Below are 18,864 nucleotides of genomic sequence, written 5' to 3' on the forward strand. Positions count from 1 at the left end.
ATCTCAGATTAATATTGTTTATCAGCATTTCCCAGATTCTCCATTCCTCCTAGAGCTTTTGTTTCTGTTTACCTTCTATCTCCGTTAACCCTAAACCTCTCAAAGGTTTCTTTCTGTATTTATTTATGTGGATAACAAAAAGAAATGCATTATGTACCATATCTCCCCATACAATAAAAGGTAAAGGTGTCCCCGCACTTGTAGTGCGAGTCGTTTCCAACTCTTAGGGTGACGTCTTGTGACATTTACTAGGCAGACCGTATATGTGGGGTGGGATTGCCAGTTCGTTCCCCGGGCTTTCTTTACCCCCCAGCATATGCCGGGTACTCACTTTACCGACCACGGATGGATGGAAGGCTGAGTGGACCTTGACCCCTTTTACTGGAGATTCGACTTCCTCCTTCCGTTGGAATCGAACTCCGGCCGTGAGCAGAGCTTTGGCTGCGTTACCACCGCTTACCACTCTGCATGTAGTACCAGCCATTTCCCCAATTGGTTTCAATCCCCCTGTATTTATGTAATTAACTGTCCAATAACTAGCAATTTGGCATTTTTGCACACCATGGTTGTGTACAACTGTTTAATCTAGTGCTGCTTTTGGAGTAGGTGTAACACACTGTGCCAATATGAGTTACGCTCTGAAACTCTCCAAATCAAACCTCTTTAATTGCCTCTCAGTAATTGTTTTCTGCAGAGTATTTTAGGATTCATTTTTCTCTGGGTGATATTCAACTAGGTCATACTCAGACTAAACCCAAGGAAATCGATAAAATTGAACACAGGAAAAAAATAACGTAACACAGTAATAATGTTAAGTCTGTTGCCGAAAGACCCCCTAAGGGCCCTGATAGGTAGGCTGATCCTATGGACTTGGTCTGCTGGCAGGCATTATCCCAGTGCTAATTCTGGTATAACACAATTGTGATTCTATCTATGCATGCCCAGCAGCTCCACAGCTCAGTAGCAGCTGCAGAAATAAAAGCTGATGCAGTAATACTGACTAATGTTCCCACAGCAACCCTGGAAATCCTACTGCCACCCATCAATCAATCCTCTGGTTTCTCTTCAGATCATATAAATCTTTCACACTTTTACCCAGCAGTCATGATACTGCACACTGAGCCTGCCCCTTCACTGCCCATGAATGGAAGGCATCAATCAAGGAGATGTAGCAATGGCTGAACAACATCATGATGTGGCTGAACCTGGAACACCTTCCATACACCATGCACAACTAGGCAGCTGGAAAAAGACCATAACAGCTCCACCTGCACAAGACGCTATGGTGCTGCAGGTAGCAAGCTCTCAGGGGAAAGATTTAATTCCACTGAGGAAAAAGTTCCTCCTTACATACCATTTCTATGATGATGCTGCACACAACATTTTTGTACTGCTCTCTTGCAAGTGAGGGTGGGGGCCACATGCACAAGAAGAATGGAAGCTCACAGCAGCCTCATAGGAAATCAGAGGATGCGAGTTCAAATTCCATCCCAGGGAGATGTCAATGTGGCCTCTACAAGGTTCAGCCTCATTTGGGGGAATCCTACTAGCAACCATAAGCATAAACTGGGGGTGGAGGGAGAGGCAGGCTCAGGATGGAGGCCTCCCACACCATAGAGTCCAACACATAACCAAACAGAAGACTCATGATAGGGCCTTTCTAGTTTTCTAGGAAACAGGCCCATGACACATACATATGTTGTACAACAAGCCATACTGCTTTCAGCCAAGTACCAAAGAAGCCCTGGCTGGAGCCATAGCGGGTTGGAAAGCTCTGGCTTAGGAAACAAATGGTTTGGGAAGGGCCATCACTCAGCGAGCATCTGCTTGGTGTGCAAAAAGTCCCAGGTTCAATCACTGCGCCGACAATCTCCGCCCCGAGACCCTGGAGAGCCATGGCCAGTCAGAGCAGACAACAGTGAAATCTGACATTGTGGACAGAGCACGCACAGTCTGGAGTTTACTGGCTTTGAGGCCACAGTCTGGTGGCTGCCTGACAGAACAAAGTTTGACTGCTTCGAACAATAAAATTCTGGCTGCTTGGCAATTACATTCAAATGTTCTCTGGATGTTTGTTGGGCCAGTGGTTTCTAGCACAGGATTGTCGGCTTGTGATTTTAAAAAAGGGCTGGGAAACCTCAGGCTTGGGGACTGAATGTGGCCCTCCAAGCCTCTCTGGCCCTCGGGACTCTCCCCTGTCCACACCACTTCCCCAGCCACACCTACTAGCCCTGCTTCCCATCTTCTTTGAGTATTTTTGCCTGGCTGCAATGTGCCCTTGAACTGGGGATGATGCCTCTGGCTTGCCTAGACGAGGATAGTGAGAGAGGGGTGTGCGAGCGTGTGTATAGAAAGGTAAAAAATGCATTCATTGCTCAGCACACTTTTGCTTCTGACAAGTGGCCCCCAGAAGGTTGTCCAGAAGAGAATGTGGCCCTCTGACTGAAAAAAGTTTCCCCACATCTGGTTTAAAAAACAAAAAATGATCACTTGGTGGAGCCAAGATGGGTTTTGAGTGGTTTGCTCCCACCATGTCAACATAGCCGGCTTATTCAACAAAATATCAGAAAGTGGCCCTGACGGAAAAATACCAGTTGGGTAGATAAAATACTTAATGGCTAACAAATCTCCACTGAGAGTGTGAAACCCGGTTCCAGCTACTGATCCAGGCCCCAGCCCAGAGGATGCCAACTTTTGAACGCTCCCCTCTTCCCCTCCCCTGAAGTTGTCCCCTTTAAGTGCAGTTCGATCTGCGGCATTTATTGATGCGAATACGATGACGGTCCATATAGAAATTATTTATTTATTTATTTATTTATTTAAAAAAACAATAATTGTAACAGGACAATAAAAGAACTTTTATTGCAAAAAAACTCCCGGGCAGTAATGAATGTAGCCCTTCCCTTCCTCAGCCCATCCATCCATCCCTTCCTGTAAGAAGTGGAGGTCTCCGGCCTTAAAAAGTCCTTCCCGGTACCACGGTAGTTCCCTTGCTACACTGCCCCAGCGCTATTCCTTGATTCTCATGTCAGGCCCGGGGAAATTTTAAAAGGAGGGGGGAGGAGAAGAGTGTGAAAAGCAGCTGAGGCGGCAACGGAAACCAGGGATTTTATCGCAACCCGATCGCTCTGTGTGGACTTGGCGGGCACCACCCCGTCCCCGCCCCCCGGGGAGCGGTGCTGGGCTTTGACGTCACACTTGTCAGTGTCAGCACATGGATGTGCAAATGTTCTGAGAGCGGCTGAGGCGGCCCCAGCCAGCAATTCGGCCTGGGCGGAGCGAGAGAGCTAGAAAGGGCTGCTTGGTTGGTTGGCTTTCTGGCTGGCAGGCAGGCAGGCAGGCAGGGGTGCCTCTTTTCTTCTTTCTTTCTTTCTTTTTTTACTCCCCTCCTCTTCCTCCTCCTGGTGTTGCCGCTGTTGTTTTTGTTGATGCAGAAGGGGATCAAGGGAGCCAAGGGACGTCCCGATTCCCTTGGACAGGAGCAAGATCGTCTGGAGTCACCCTATAACTTCACCAAAGAGGAGCCGCTCGTTTTTTTAAAAAAATCAATAGTATTCTTTAAAAACAACAACACCCGTCCTCTTTCTTATTCTACGTTTTAAAATAATATTTTTTTGGCAGAGAAAAAGAGGGTGAGTATGGCTCGACCTCTCCATCTGAACCCAACTTTCTTACCTCCGACCTACGGGGTGCTCAAATCTCTGCTGGAAAACCCGCTGAAGCTACCGCTGCATCATGAAGACGGTGAGCGTGACTGGGAAGGGGGAGTGAAAGAAAGTTTGAGGGTGGTTTTTGTTTTTCCCTTTATCCCGCTCGCCGCCTCGTCTCCTCCAGCCCTATTTGTATGTCTCTCTGTGTGTGTGGTACTCCGCGCGCTCAAAAAAGGAAGCTAAGCGGCAAACGGCGTGCAATTGTGCGTTTCGTGCAAACGTGCAAAAAAAAATCATTTTAAAGTAAGTTTGTGTACTGTATCAAGCAGAACGCGGTGAATCCACCTCCGCCCCCCTAAGCACAGATCCAAAGCGTTTCACTTTAGGCTGTAAATCCTATCTCATTTCGGTTACTTGGAGTAAACTCTTTGGAAAGCCGTGGGGCTTACTCTCAAGGAAATACGTAGAGTTAAGCCGGGAGTTCAGTTGTACTTCCTCCATCGCAAGCATCCTTAGGATTCCAGCCCTGCACCTGGATCCTTTGCATGGTAAGTGGAGTTAACTCCCACTCAGTTCTATGGGCTAACTCCCAAGTAACTGTTTAGGATTGCACAGCCCGAGCTCAAAATAAGTGTGCCATAGGCTTTACGTTCAGATAGACCTATGCATGATTGGGGTTTAATTGGTTTTATTATGGTATGTATAGTTAAAGAATAAACTGGCTTGTTATTATTTTGATTATCTTATCTATGATTTCTGTGGCAAGGTGGAAAAGGGCAAGAGGTCTGCTTGCTTTTTCGCACGGCAAGCTTAGAATGCTGTTTCTGAAGGTGATTTAAAACTGGAGTTCAGGCACAAGTGTCTTAATATTTTAGAATATCAAATCAGCTCCTGCTGCTCGTTTTCTTTGGAAGTCTTGCTCTTTGATTTCTGTGGGTCTGACTTGACTTTGAAGAAAGCTATGCTTAGAATAACTCCTTTAAAAATTATTCAGTTTCTCACTCACATACGGGGACATGTCATTGTGAGCACACCCGTTAGGTGAGCACACACAAGCCTATTTACTATTTAAAAAAAAGTTTGGACAGATGGAGGCACACAAAATATATTTCAGCTATGTTTCTGGTCTGCACGTAACCAAAATGGAGCTCTTGCCAAATCTTCAAACCGAAAACTTGCAAGAGATTTTTATAAATATATTAGGTTGAGAGAATTTTAGTGATAAAGACTTTGTGGTGTTGTTTTTGACATAGAAGGTGCAGTGCACATGCCCCTTTAAAATCCATAGCAACAATGCTTGTTAACAGTTGTAAGACTGTACAGCAGTCAAGATTTCTTTGTGATTTTCTAGATAGTTTTATATATGACCTATGCTATATTAAAGTGAAGCGATATTTGTGTGTTGCTTGTGGAGGCTGATCCAAGGCATATTTACTGAGCAAGTCACACTTTGTTCAGTGCGACTTCCTCCCTATTAAGGGTGCACAGGATTGTATGTAGCTGTTAGTCTTGTGAGACACAGTGAAATCTATAATTAAATAAGAAAAGGTCACTGAGATTATAATAATTTTCCTGGAGGGAAAGTTCACAAAAATGAAAAAAGAAAACAAGATCATGGAAAATCATAAAAGTCAGTTGTAGATATAAACATATATGGGTTTGTTAGGCTGCAATCTAACCTGTCTATAAGATCTTATACCCACCAGGGAGCAAGCCCCGCTGAACTCTACAAGGCATACTTCTGAGTAGATGTGCAACAGCATTTGTTGGACATTTGAGCTGTTAGGGTGCCTCTTTAGCCAGCATAGCAACAGCCACAAGCCCTTTCTTCCATCTCAGCCTTAAATCCGGTTTCTGTGGAAGTCAGGGCCAAAGGATAAGATATGTTGGAAATCCATGATGCGGTCTCTATACTTTTCTTTTTATACTAAAATGCATCTGTGGGAAGTTTATTTATTTATTATTTATTTATGTATTACATTTCTACCCCGCCTTTCTTTTCATGATAGAAACCCAAGGCGGCTTACATATGGTTCCCAGGAGGTCTCACATCCAGGCACTGACCAGACCTGACCCTGGGAGCTGGCCTTATGTGCCTTCAGACCACAGTTGTGCATTTACTGTGAGCAGTGGGGAATGGGTGTGTTAACCTTCTCCCTTTCCCCACAGCCACTTTCTGGGTGAAAAATCCCAGCTACTGTTAGTCCCAAAATGACAACCCAAACGTTTGGGGATTTTGTGGGGAGGGGGCAAATAAGATCAGAAAAACAGCCCACACAGGTGCAGGCAAAGGTTCGACACTTCATTTCTTCCCCATTGCTGCAATTTACTTAAAAACAAATGAAGATCAGCAGTGGTTTTCCCATATAAACTGTGTCGTTTGGGATCACCATAGTCCGATGGTGTTGTTCAGTGAGCACAGTTTCTTGTTGGGAAAGAGTAATTGGGATTGACTTCCACACGAGTGACATTTGCCTCATGGACCTGCTCGTCTGGATCTTTGCAGTTTCTTAGTTCAAGGGCACTGTGTATGCTGCAGTCTCTTAATCACCAGTATATTCTAGCATAATTTTAATTGCACTTTCTTGGGAATGATAAAGGTTATCATTCTTCTCACCCATATTAGAGACTAATGTTGTAGCTCTTCATCTTGTGAGCTAGGTTCTGCAACTTTTAAACAGCAAATGATTCGGGCTGGGCTTTGCTTCACAAAGCCCAGGCAACTGGTTTTGGAATAAATAAATACAATTCTTATTTAAAAGTCCAGCTAGCTATAATCTTCTTTTGGGAAGTTCTCCTGTTCAAGCCCCATTGGAATGAACAGGAACTGCACACTGCTCTGATTCATTTCCGTGGGCTTTGCGCAACAGAACTTTCTGTTGGCGCTTGTTCTTATAGACAGCTCGTACTTTAATCTCTCTCTCTCTCTCTCTCTCTCTCTCTCCCTCCCTCCCTCCCTCCCTCCCTCCCTCTCTCCCTCCCTCTCTCCCTCCCCCCCCTCCCAAATTCTGGTATGAATGCTCTGATGAAATCTTGGGAGTGTTGTTTGAATCTTACATTTGCTTGAAGCCAAGAATAAAGATGATTTGCTAATTGAAAACAGAGGCGGAAACCGTGCATAGATTTAATGAGTTGAATATTTATTCCAGGCCCTTTCAATCCTATACCAAATGTAGAGCTTGAAATGGAGAGAGCTTAGTAATTGTGGATGGAATGGCTCTTAGGATGTTATTTTCCCCTCTTTATAGCAGGAGAGAGCCAGTGTGGTATAGTGGTTAAGGTGTTAGACTACGACCTGGGAGACCAGGGTTCGAATCCCCACACAGCCATGAAGCTCACTGGGTGACCTTGGGTCAGTCACTGCCTCTCAGCCTCAGAGGAAGGCAATGGTAAACCCTCTCTGAATACTGCTTACCATGAAAACCCTATTCATAGGGTCGCCATAAGTTGGAATCGACTTGAAGGCAGTCCATTTCCTTTTTTTATAGAAGGAAAGTGTTCAAAAATACCTTGGTGAAAATGCTAACTTCCCCCCCTCCTCTCTTTATTTTTAGCATTTTATAAAGAAAAAGACAAAGAAAAAAAGCTGGATGATGACAATACCAGTGCCAGTATCCCACAGTCCGCTTTCCTGGGTCCTACATTATGGGACAAAACACTTCCATATGATGGTGACACTTTCCAGTTGGAATACATGGACCTGGAAGAGTTTCTTTCAGAGAATGGCATTCCACCCAGCCCAGCCCATCATGACCACAGGTCTCACCAATCAGCTCTTCAGCAACCTACCTCAGCATCTCCTTCCATCATGGACCTCAGCAGCAGAGCATCCACGTCGGTCCATTCAACAATGGTTTCTCAAAACTGCATGCAGAGTCCAGTCAGTCCAGGTAAATCAGCCATATGAACTTTGCAAAGGAGACTCAAGTGTAAACAAACGGAAGGATCCTTATTAATATGTGTGAAATATATGTATTGGGCGCCCATTGGTTGTGAATTGCACACATGTGCCACTTTACAGCCTGATCATGAACATATTTACTTTGAAATAAAGTTCTAGCTTAATCAAGGAGATCTATTTCTATGGCCAGTTTGCATGTTATAAAGGCTGCTCTCCCAGTGGCTTCTTCCCAAGCGTCTTCCCAGTAACCTTTAGTCCAGGAAACACATGAGGGGGTCCAATCACCATCCAAGCATGGCCCTCCAGATTAAAAGAGGTCAGCCAGTGTTTATGTGCTCAGGAGCCACATCATCTGCAGTATGCCTCTGAATACCCGTTGCTGGGGATCACAAGTGGAGAGAGTCTATTGCACTCAGATCCTGCTTGCAGGTTTTCCCCACGGACATCTGGTTGGTCACTGTGAGAGCAGCGTGCTGAACTATATGGGCCTTTGGACGGATCCAGCAGGGCTCTTCTTATGTTCGTATTGGTTCCACCCTTGTCATTCCATAGTGACATGGGAAGTGGCTCCCCATAAATACTATATGAACAACAAGTTTAAGCATGCTTAAGAAAACAGGCTCAGTCTTTTTTTTCTTTTTCTTCCCCCCCCAAAGCTTCTTGGCTCTTCCAAGAATCCCCCACATTCCCATATCTGTTTAAAGTTTCTAGCCCAGCCAGAGAAGGACAGCACCCCAATACCTGTAACAAATACTAACAGTTTTCACAGGGATAGCCATGTTAATCTGTTGCAGCAAAAATGACGTAAGACTAACATGTTTATATGGCATGAGCTTTGGTGGACCACAGTCCACTCCATCAGATGCATGAACTGTTATCCTGAGTTGCACATATATACCTATATATGCATGGCTGAAGGGTGGGTGGGTGAGAATTGTAACTATGGAGTGAGCAGGAAATGAAATGCAAAGAAGTACAGACTGTGATAATCGTGTTATTAACAATGGCCATCTCTCTCTCTCTCTCTCTCTCTCTCTCTCTCTCTCACTCACTCACACACACACACACACACACACACAAAGTTGTTGATAACACAGGCAACCTGGCATTGGTGAGCCAATTAACCCATGCAGTGTGATTTTAAAAAATCCTTTTGATTCAGTTCACAAGTAAAGGCACTGAACCTCTGGATGAACTGTAATTCATTGGTTTCACACTGCAGTTTCCCTTTAAAGTTCCTTTGTTGAAGGATGACCACTTTGAGTTCAGTTCCAGAGTGTCTTGGGAGAGCCATCTAGCCATTTAGCTTGATATTGAACATTAGTCCAGAAAATGAAGGTGTTTGAAATTTAATGGATCCAAATGAGGATGAGAAATTTCTGGCTTGGAATTTTCCTTTTGCAACCTGTAAAATGGCACCTGACTCCCCCAGTGACAAGTGCCAGCAAGGTCTTATTTCAGTGAGGTCTTATTGTGATTATATTTATACTAAGGATCTGTCCTGCAAGGAGAGGGTCACCAGTCTGGATTGCCAAACCTAAACAAGAGACTCTGGGGCCTCATTGAGGGCTGATGTTCTGTGAAAAACATGGCTTCATATCCATTGTTTTCTTTATAAAGCTTGAGTAGTTTGCAGGAGTGAATCAGCAGGTGGGAGGTCCTTTCCCTGCCTCCTGCTAAATGCTCCATCAGGTTGTTTCTAACTGCTCCCCTCTCCCCCCCCCCCATTGCCCTCTGCAGCTGGGTTGCAAAACTAAAAGTAAGCCCAGCTGCAAAAAAAATGATCAGTGGGGAGACGAAGTGCAATGGAGGTTGTTTTGGGTATGGCAGGGGTTAAGCCACTTTCCCACCTGCTGATTCTCCCTTGCAAATGTACCCCTCCACCTCTGCATTTATGTTATCTTGGGAAACGCTCATTTATGGACACTCATTTGCAAAGGCAGCATCTCTGAAGTAGGAGAACCTTCACATGGAATTGTTAGATGGGACCTGATTGTCTATGGAACCTGTCTTGAGTGGGATCTGTGAGCAGGATTTCCCCTGACAGAAGCCTGTTAATAGGCACATCCAGGAAATGTAGTAGTCCCCACCTTGTGGAAGTGCTCACGTGACAACTTTAAAAAGTCTATTGGTGAGTTCAGAACATTATGCTGCAAATAGCCCTAAAGTTGCAGTGTTCTGAAAGAAAATGGCAGAAAGATGTCAAGCATTTTTAGTAGAGAAGCAGTCTGGAAATGGCTTAAACTTAAGGGGCATCCTAAACACACTTAGGGAATAAGCTCCAGTTGAATATAGTGGGCCTTGTAGCACAATCCTAGGCATGCTTACTCAGAAGGAACTCAGTCAATTCAAGAAAAAAGGGCTGGCACTTTCTCCATTGTGCAGTAGAATTAAGGGACATCATGTAAACGACAGTCCACATCTGACAGTCCTGAGTCTGATAAAATAGTTCATTCTCACTAGGGTTTATAATTTTTTGCTCATCCTACACTTGCTGGAGTCAGGGGCAGGAAACCACTCCTCTCTCTCCTGTCCTGGGATGGGCAGCTGGGCCACAAACCCACAACTGTTCTCAAAGCCATCAGATAAGAAGTCAAAATCAACAAACTGAATGGCCAGCGTTGAGAGATGAGAGGAACAATGTCCAGACCTCCACAGAACCTATAAACTGTGCTTCTTGTCAGTGAAAACGCAACGCCGTGCATAGTCCTTTTATTATGAGCTTGCAGGCATATAAGTGTTATCCTGTGGCTAGCTTGGTTCCTCCTAAAAGCAGGGCTGATGTCATACATGTGTGCTCAGGCTGATAGCTTGATGACTTGTTTATGGGAATGTGCCATCACACGGAGCATTTGTATGTCAACCAAAGTTGAATGAAATGGAGGACTTTCTGGTGGGGACATTTCCTGTATCCCCATAAAAGTCATCAACCATTGAGTAATGATGTGAATGCATGTGTGAACTGGCTCACAAGTGGCTCCCTTGAGTTTAGAGGGCTGTTCTTTGTGGTCATTTTGCTTGGCCTTTGAAGGCTGCTTGACATGTCATGCAATGGCAACCCCATGGCTGAAAAAAGTGTGTTTTGAACCACATGTATGCGTGGCAGAGAGCCACAGCCTATCTGGGCTTCCTGACACATGTACCCATGCCATACATGTGACTGGAAACTCGCATTGGTTGCATGCCCATATTCCTTTTTAAGTGTATTCATAACATACTTTGTGTGTGAAGCGGTGCTGATAGGAAACATGATTTAAGAGTTTCTGAGGACAGAGCTACATGTTTCCAAATCCAAATTCTCTAGGAGGGGGATCTCTAGAGAAGAGCCGTTGAGTTGATCCAGCATGCTTAAGCCTTCCTGGGCTTGCTGATTCTCCCTTGCAAATGTACCTGCAAGGCCAGGTTTCCCCCAGCTGGGCTTACTATGGGTCTTGGACCATAGCGGTAGGTAGAAAGCAAGGTAGGGGCCTTTTACAAGGTAGAATAAGTGGGCACGGGAAAGGTCAAGCACTCCCACTCCCCACCGTGGGTTGTTCCCGGCCAATGCCTCCCCATCACCACCATTAGAAGACCAACACTTGTACCGTGTAAGTCAGCCCTGAAAGAAGGAGTAAAGTCCCCTTATCTGTTTAAAACGTATCTTCAATCTGCATGCACATTTACTATGTGCCCCCAAACTCAGCCATTTGTTTATTTCTGAGAGCCAGTTGAAATGTTTAGAAGGGCACATGGCTCTATCCTCCATTCACCTGTCTGTGGCTACATTTTGAGTCGTCCCATAGTGTTGCCAGCACTCCCGAGTCAAACACTCTCTGCATGTGGAAAGATAAGGTGTTTGCAAAGAAGTCTAGGCCAGGGCCCTCTAGAATGTGCAGCAAATGCTTTTGATGCAGGGGATGCTTTCAGGTGAGCGATATCCCCCCCCCTGCATTCTGAGTTGGGAGGACTGCACCATCTGCCCTTCTGTATGTTTGAATCAGCACTCTTACACCCGCCACATGTGCAAACACGTGTCACAGGAGAGAGCAAATTATTAGAACGGTAATCCTTCTCTGTTCCCTTTTGGGAGGCCGTGGAAAGCTGCCAACTTTTTAATGATCACGTGTCAGAGTTAATTTGCAACCTCTGTTACGGGTCAGTCATTCTGCATGTTTTGTGCTCTCAGTTAGTTTTAACCTCCCCTCCGAGGTTGTTTGCAGCACTGTTGGGAATTTCAAAGCATGCTTATAAACGTTTCCTTTCCCAAGGCTGTTCTGATTGCAGGTTTTCTTTTTAGCATTCTTAGATTCCCCACATACTTAAGGATAAGGCTTACTTCGATTCAGCAGGGCTTCAGTCCAAGAACTTGTTTTCAGTTTAGATCTGCACCATACGAGACTAAGGGCAAGGAAAGGGGCCTTGGGGCATTATAGAGAGTGCCTTTCCCTCACCACTGAGTGACCCAACTAGAGCTCATTCTTCTAGTTAAAGGAAGGGGTGTTGCGGTTTGGGGTGCTGTCTTTCAGGAAGTCTCAGAACCCCTCACATTAGAAATGAGCTTGGTGGCAGAGCACAGGCTTTCCATTGAGAAGATCCAAGGTTCTGTCCCCTGCAGAGGTGGCCAATGTGGTATTCCTTCAGATGTTGCTGGACTGCAACTCCCGTCATCCCCAGCCAACATGGCTGAGGCGTCCTGCTGACACTGGTGTCACTGCCAGTTTCTGGGATGGTGCAGGGACAAGGCAGTGGCTCTACCAGTACAGCCACACAGCCCCAGCCTTGCTACTTCCTGGCACCATCCCGGTAAGCAGCAGCAATGCCAGTGTTAGAAGGGTGGGACTGCCCTACCACAGTGGCCACTCCTGACTTATAGTCCCCTTCACCTTCAGTTAAAAATATCAGGTAGCTCAGGGGTGGGGAACAGATGGCCCTTCACAGTGTTGTACTCCAACTTCCATCAGCCCCAGCCAGCATTGCCAATGGTCAGGGATGATGGGAGTTGTAGTCCAGCAACATCTGGAGAGCACCAGATTCCCCACACCTGCAGGAGCAGATGATGGAAGTGCCAGTGCTGAGGAGCCTGGAGAGATACTGCTGGTCAAAATTGGCAATACAATGGTCCCTAATTAGCATGGATAATATTGCTTACCTTCTGAGGTGAGGAGTCTTAGGCAGCATACACACTCGCCCATCAGTAGCACAAAAATGTAGTTTTTCTCAGTACAGAACCGTGCATGCTCGTCTTCAACTTGTTGCTTTCAATCTGGATTGATTGTAGATCCTGCCATCTAGATGAGTGGCTGTGGTTACTTGATAGGTGTTTGAAAACCCTTCACTTGCTTAGATTACGTTTGAAAACCCTCCCCTTGCGATCTTGATATACGCCCACCCACAGTGTCATTGGGCAGTTGTGGATACACCCCCTATTTTGGGGGCTGCCTGCATCTGTTTTCAAATGGACACACTGCAAGAGTCCATCTGCAACGATCTTTTATTTTTTGAATGAATTCAGTCTGAAGCACTTTTCGGGGCAAAAAAATATGCACTAGGTCTAGATTGTGTGTGGACTAGGTATTAAAAATAACTCAGTCTCCACTGATTCTAGAATAAAATGCCATGTGTACGCAGCCTTATTCCAATCCAGCATTCGCAGAGCTGTTCCTTCATATCAGACAGATGCACTACATAGCAAAACAAAAATAGGATGATTTTTACTCCCCATTTCACCCCCCCATATAACAATTTGAGTATACATAAGTAAATAAATAGTTGACATGATCTTTTTAAAACTAGTTTTCACAAAATCTAGAAATTCTAATTTGGAGGTCATCTACTGTCAAAAACAGTATTCTAATTGACATTATAAAAAGCATTTCATATGTGCAATAGTAATGAGTTGTTTAGACATGCAGGATCGCCTTGTCGGTCTGGACAGAAGTAAGGCCCATTGAGTTAAATGGGAAGTCTGTATGGGGTTGCTGCCTAAATCTGGCTCCTGAAACTAAACATGGGGTTCTGGAATGCAGAATTCAGAGGAAACTTTGATAAAAGAAGCCTTCAAATGTGGCCACTTTTCTACAGGGGAGCAAGGATATTGAAATCTGTTTTGGGTTTGCATTCAGATCTATGTTTGGGATTTGTGTATGCTTTTTAAATTGTTCTGTGACTTGCATTTTCATATATTTTGTATTATTTTTCTGTAAGCTCCAATGTTATTATTGGACTTAGGAACATGCAGTTCCCTGGGCTTGTGTTGTTGGCAAAAATATGATGTCACTGTGATAATTATACCCTTGATGTACTAAAACACATGTATTCTGTAGTGTCATTTTAGGGGATCCCTTTGGGAACCCAGCTTGTGTATAGTAGCTGCTTCTCTTAAACTGTTGAGGTGCAGACAATGAAATCCTACTTCTATAGCTTCTTCAAATTCAGTGTTTGTGATCAGAGCTTGACAAAATTCAATGGAAGGGTTTTGCTGAGTTCAGTGAGCTTTGGAGGAGTTTTCCAAGTGTCTTGGCAGAAGTAGGCCAGTTATGTGCAAAACACTGTTGCAGAATTGACACATTGCCGAATGTGTTCTGTGCATATCAGCTAGAGGCAGAGAATGCAGATGCAAACTGTTGTTGAAATGTGCACAGTATCAGTGACACAGATGAACAGACAGGGCTTATTGTACCAGGGCTCAGCTTTGGCATCTGTTTTTAATAGCAGGCCTCCACCCTGGAACAAATGAAGTAAAACTAAATTCAAGCATCCCAAAGCAGGCTCAGAGTTCATTTCTTCTATCACTCAGTAAAAAGAGAGAGAGTCCGCTTGCATGAAGGATCACAGGGGGAGCTTCCAAATTTGTGGGTGCTTCTTTTTCCGAGGGATTGGAACACCTGTACATCTTTTCTAGCAATCAAGTTTATGGCACAGCCATACAAACAACACCAATTCTTCCTTGAAAACTTTCAGAATATTTTGAAGCACAGGTCACATGACTTTCTGAGGAAACTCTGTAATCCAAACCTTAGGCAAACTAGGAGTACACATAATGGTGTCTGAATATAAATATGCCAAATACTGTCCTTCAGGACTGGAAGACATAGAGCCTATGAGGCACTTTTTGCATAGTCTGCTTCCTTTTTAAAAAAAACAGTTTTGAGCCCTCATGGGCACAAGAAATGCGTTTGAAAACATAATGGCAAGTCATGCAAACTGACAAGCTACACAGAAAAAAGTTCAAATTTGTGACATTCTTTGGCCCACAAAATCTCCCAAATACTGAGGACCAATTCACATGTCCACTGAGAGCATGTGGGATTCTCTTCTTTTTGGAGGTTTGCAATGATGCATTGAATCATTGCATAATCCCATGGTGGAACTGTCACACATTATGGCTAATCTGCAATCTGGACCTGGGAGACAGGCAGCTGTCCCACTGTACTGTCACTTGTCATGGGAATTACCTGCGTCCAGGAACTAGGAGAAGATCCTCCGTGGCGCAGAGTGGTAAGTGACGGTAACACAGCGGAAGCTCTGCTCACGGCCGGAGTTTGATTCCAACGGAAGGAGGAAGCTGAATCTCCGGTAAAAGGGGTCGAGGTCCACTCAGCCTTCCATCTATCCGTGGTCGGTAAAATGAGTACCCGGCATATGCTGGGGGGTAAAGAAAGGCCGGGGAAGGAACTGGCCAACCTACCCCATATATACGGTCTGCCTAGTAAACGTCGCAAGACGTCACCCTAAGAGTCGGAAACGACTCGCACTATAAGTGCAGGGACACCTTTACCTTTTAGGAACTAGGAGAGCCTTCAAAACTGTGATCCTCTCACCTACCTTCTGAAACAGTACAGTCCATTTTGCCACTTAATTCTACTACCAGCTCTAAGGTGATAGAATTCTGGACTGCACCATTTCATAGTGCAGGTGACATATCATATTTTGGAATGCTCCCACATAAAGATTCCCCCTACATATGGAAAACTCCTTTGCAATTTAGTACATAGAGAGGGCAGCTCTGCTGAACCATATTGCTAGTACATGGAGAGAACATTTTTGTGTTTAATGTTAGGGAAACATTGAAAAATGTGACCACCATCACAAAGAAAGCACTGGTTTAAGTCAACCCACTATGTTGTCTCAAAATGGCTTACTGTATACATTCACAACCATGATCCGCAGTGAAACCATCATTAAAACAGTTAATAAAGCAAGCCTCAAATGCATCAGCCACAATGAAAAGCTTTCTCTTAAAAGAAAAGATTTTATAAGTTAGCAGCATGTAACAGGCTTCTTTGGTGAGGGTGTTCCCTGGGACTTAGGGTTATGAGAGAAAAGGCCTTCACCCCCTATGGAAGATGCTTCCTGTGACAGGAGATACAGGAACAGAGGCTGCTCTGCAGATCTTTGTGGTGTTGGTGTTGTTATGTGCCTTCAAGTTGATTTATGGCGACCCTATGAATCAGTGACCTCCAAGAGCATCTGTCATGAACCACCCTGTTCAGACCTTGTAAGTTCAGGTCTGTGGCTTCCTTTATGGAATCAATCCATCTCTTGTTTGGCCTTCCTCTTTTTCTACCCTGTTCTATTTTTTCCAGCATTATTGTCTTTTCTAGTGAATCATGTCTTCTCATTATGTGTCCAAAGTATGATAACCTCAGTATTAGTTATTAATTATTACTTGTTACCTGCTTGTTACACAAAAAAGGTCTCAAAGTGACTTGCAACATAGTAAAGAACCTAAGCATAAGGAAAACTACATTATAATAAAAACATATTACAAAAAAGACATTTGCACAAAAACATGTGCAATTCGTGAAAAATGCAGAATAACGAAACCCCTAGTAACAGCAGCAAAAATAACATACTATTAGCTGCGGTGGGAACCTTGTGGAGAAAGTGATGTTCAGATTGCTTCCTAAACATGTAAGCCGTCAGCGGAAGATGTCATACACAGTAGAAACTTAGATTTTTTAAAAAAAATCTGGGTGCCTTTTTTTTTAAAGAAAGTCTGTTAGATGTTAACTTTAATTCAAGGTCTGTGGAGACATTGTGCAAGAACAGGTGTTGAACTTGGTTGTTGTGTTTGAATGATGCAATTGCCTCCTAGCTAGCAAAATACACATTTTTTAAATAATTGTTGGCGGTACTTCTGTGTCACAGTACACCATAGTTAGTAGTCTGTTGTGAATGCACAAGTGACTCCTGTTTCACTCTTCTCCTAGCATGAATGGAACCAACAAATCACAAACTCTGGTTTAACGTTGCATCTGTACTGGGGACTGTGGCTTGTTCCTTTCCAAACAAACTGCAATGTGAGGCAAAGGTTTACTCTTAGCAAACCACGATCTCCAGTTTGACTGTAACACAAAACCAACTATTATAAGCTGTTTTGTGAAGGAAGAGGAGTATAAATGTTTAAATTAATAAAGGATTGTGGTTTGTTTCTCCTGTTCACCATAGGGGAGGAAGCAAAGTGGGAACAATCTCTGTGTTCACAATAAACTATGAACTAGAGTTTACTGTGCCATATGAATATGGCCGATGTAGATGAAATATAGAAACCAGGAAAAGTTAGGAATGTAGTACTGTTTCTGAAGCTACTCAGTTTGAAGATGGAGGATTGCTTGGAAACCCGGTATGCTACTGTAGCCTCTTTGAAGAAAGGGCAGGATACAAATGTGTCAAATATATGTAATCCTCCCCCTTTTTTCAAACTTAGCTTATTAACATATTAACACCTTGCACCTCAACCTTTAAAAAAAATTTATCTTGGGGGAAATAGTGCTCCATTTTGTGTTTGTCTGAGCTGGAGGCTTCATGGTCGATAGGAATTTATGCAGAGCCCCCCAGCTGCTTACAAATTTACAAGCTGTGCTCCAAGTACCAGAGAAGGCAGAGCTTGGAAATATAAATGGTGGCAGTGTTCATTTTGTGGGTACTTTGTCTGAATAATAGAATTTTTGGTTGGCTTAGAAGTAAGTGGCAGGATAACTCTGAATTCTACAAGAGTAGATTCCAGTGCAGTTTACTTGCTCTGGGCAAGCAGCTTAGGCGGGTTTTTATACCCTTGCTTTAAAGGGGAGCGCATCTGCTTTTGAACAGGATTCACAAATTTTGTCATTTTACTTGGGCTGAGCCCTCCTTTCTCCTTCCTGTGTTACCATTTGTCCTGTATCTTGTAGTGGTTTCCTGGATGCTTATCAGAGAGTCCCTGAGAGAAGATTGGCAGTGGCAGACAAGCTTCTCTGAAAGATCGCTTGCCCACCATTCCTCATCTTTCCCTGCTGTTAGAGGTGGGGTAGAAACTCAGTTCAGAACGCATTTAAAGCTGAATATCTCAAAGCTGAATATGTCAAACTGGCACTTTCCAAAACAATACAAGAACCAAAACACAGCCATCCTTTGAAACGCGCACGTATCTGAATTTTGCATTGCTTTTCTCCAAGCAAACAGTTTTTAAAACAATGCACACATTAAGAGAAAGTGTGCATAAAAATGAATATATTTGTGAAAACATACAAAAATGGATGATATTGGGAGAAACTGCTTACAGAAAATGTGTGCATTAGTCAAAACTGCAGACAAAAATGTCTGCATTAGGATGTGTTCCAGGGTCCGTGCACATGAGAAAACAAGGATGCTCAAAGATAGGTCTATCCATGGCTGGTGCACCCCACCCTACCCTTTTTTCAAATACACTGGGTTTCTGGCAGATGTTCAAGGGTTCTTTGGTAGAGAAATCAATATAGAGAAGGTTCCCTGAAGATAGAAATTTTGAAAAATAAAAGCTGTCCTGTAGCATGATTGTTTCATCTCTGAAGAGAACTCTGGGACAGGGAAGGACCATTGTTCACAGGGAGAGCATATCCTTTGCATGCAGAAGGGTCCCAGGTTCAATCCCTGGCAACACACAAAAGAATTGGGTAGTAGGTGATGGGGAAGATCCCAGAGAGCTGCTGCCAGTCAAAGTGGACAGTACTAGGCTACATGGACAAATAGCCTGATCTGGTATTAGGGTACCTTCCTTATGTGATTTCACTGAAAATCTAATCTATGGAGAAGAGTTCTCCTGAATCTAGTACATTAAACTTGTTAACTGTACGGGGGGGGGAACTATGTGGCCCTCCCTATGTTGCTGGATTCCAACTCCCATCAGCCTCCAGCCAGCGTGGTCAGGGAGGATGGGGGCTGGAGTCCAGCAACATCTGGAGGGCATTCTCTCTCCTGAATGTCTCCTTCCAAATATTTATTTATGTTAATTTCCTTGCATATGTATCCCACATTTCTTCCATCATGGAACTCAAAGCAATGTACACAATGTACGCTTCTAGGGCAGGCATTGAC

At 44.0% G+C, this 18,864-nt stretch overlaps 1 protein-coding gene across 2 annotated transcripts in view; it reads left to right on the forward strand.

Annotated features, from left to right (window-relative positions):
- Nucleotides 1–3,085: 3,085 nt before the first annotated feature.
- HLF (HLF transcription factor, PAR bZIP family member) overlaps nt 3,086–18,864 on the forward strand; it is a 56,789-nt gene continuing 41,010 nt past the window's right edge. The window contains exons 1-2 of one of the 2 annotated variants that reach the window (XM_061615305.1): nt 3,086–3,744; nt 7,205–7,540. In XM_061615305.1, the coding sequence (XP_061471289.1) occupies nt 3,639–3,744; nt 7,205–7,540 (442 nt within the window). In that variant the 5' untranslated portion in view covers nt 3,086–3,638. The remainder of the gene's footprint in view (nt 3,745–7,204; nt 7,541–18,864) is intronic. The other variant, XM_061615306.1, reaches the window with a different exon arrangement.

Source organism: Rhineura floridana, chromosome 3, assembly GCF_030035675.1.
Source record: "Rhineura floridana isolate rRhiFlo1 chromosome 3, rRhiFlo1.hap2, whole genome shotgun sequence".
NCBI lineage: Eukaryota > Metazoa > Chordata > Lepidosauria > Squamata > Rhineuridae > Rhineura > Rhineura floridana.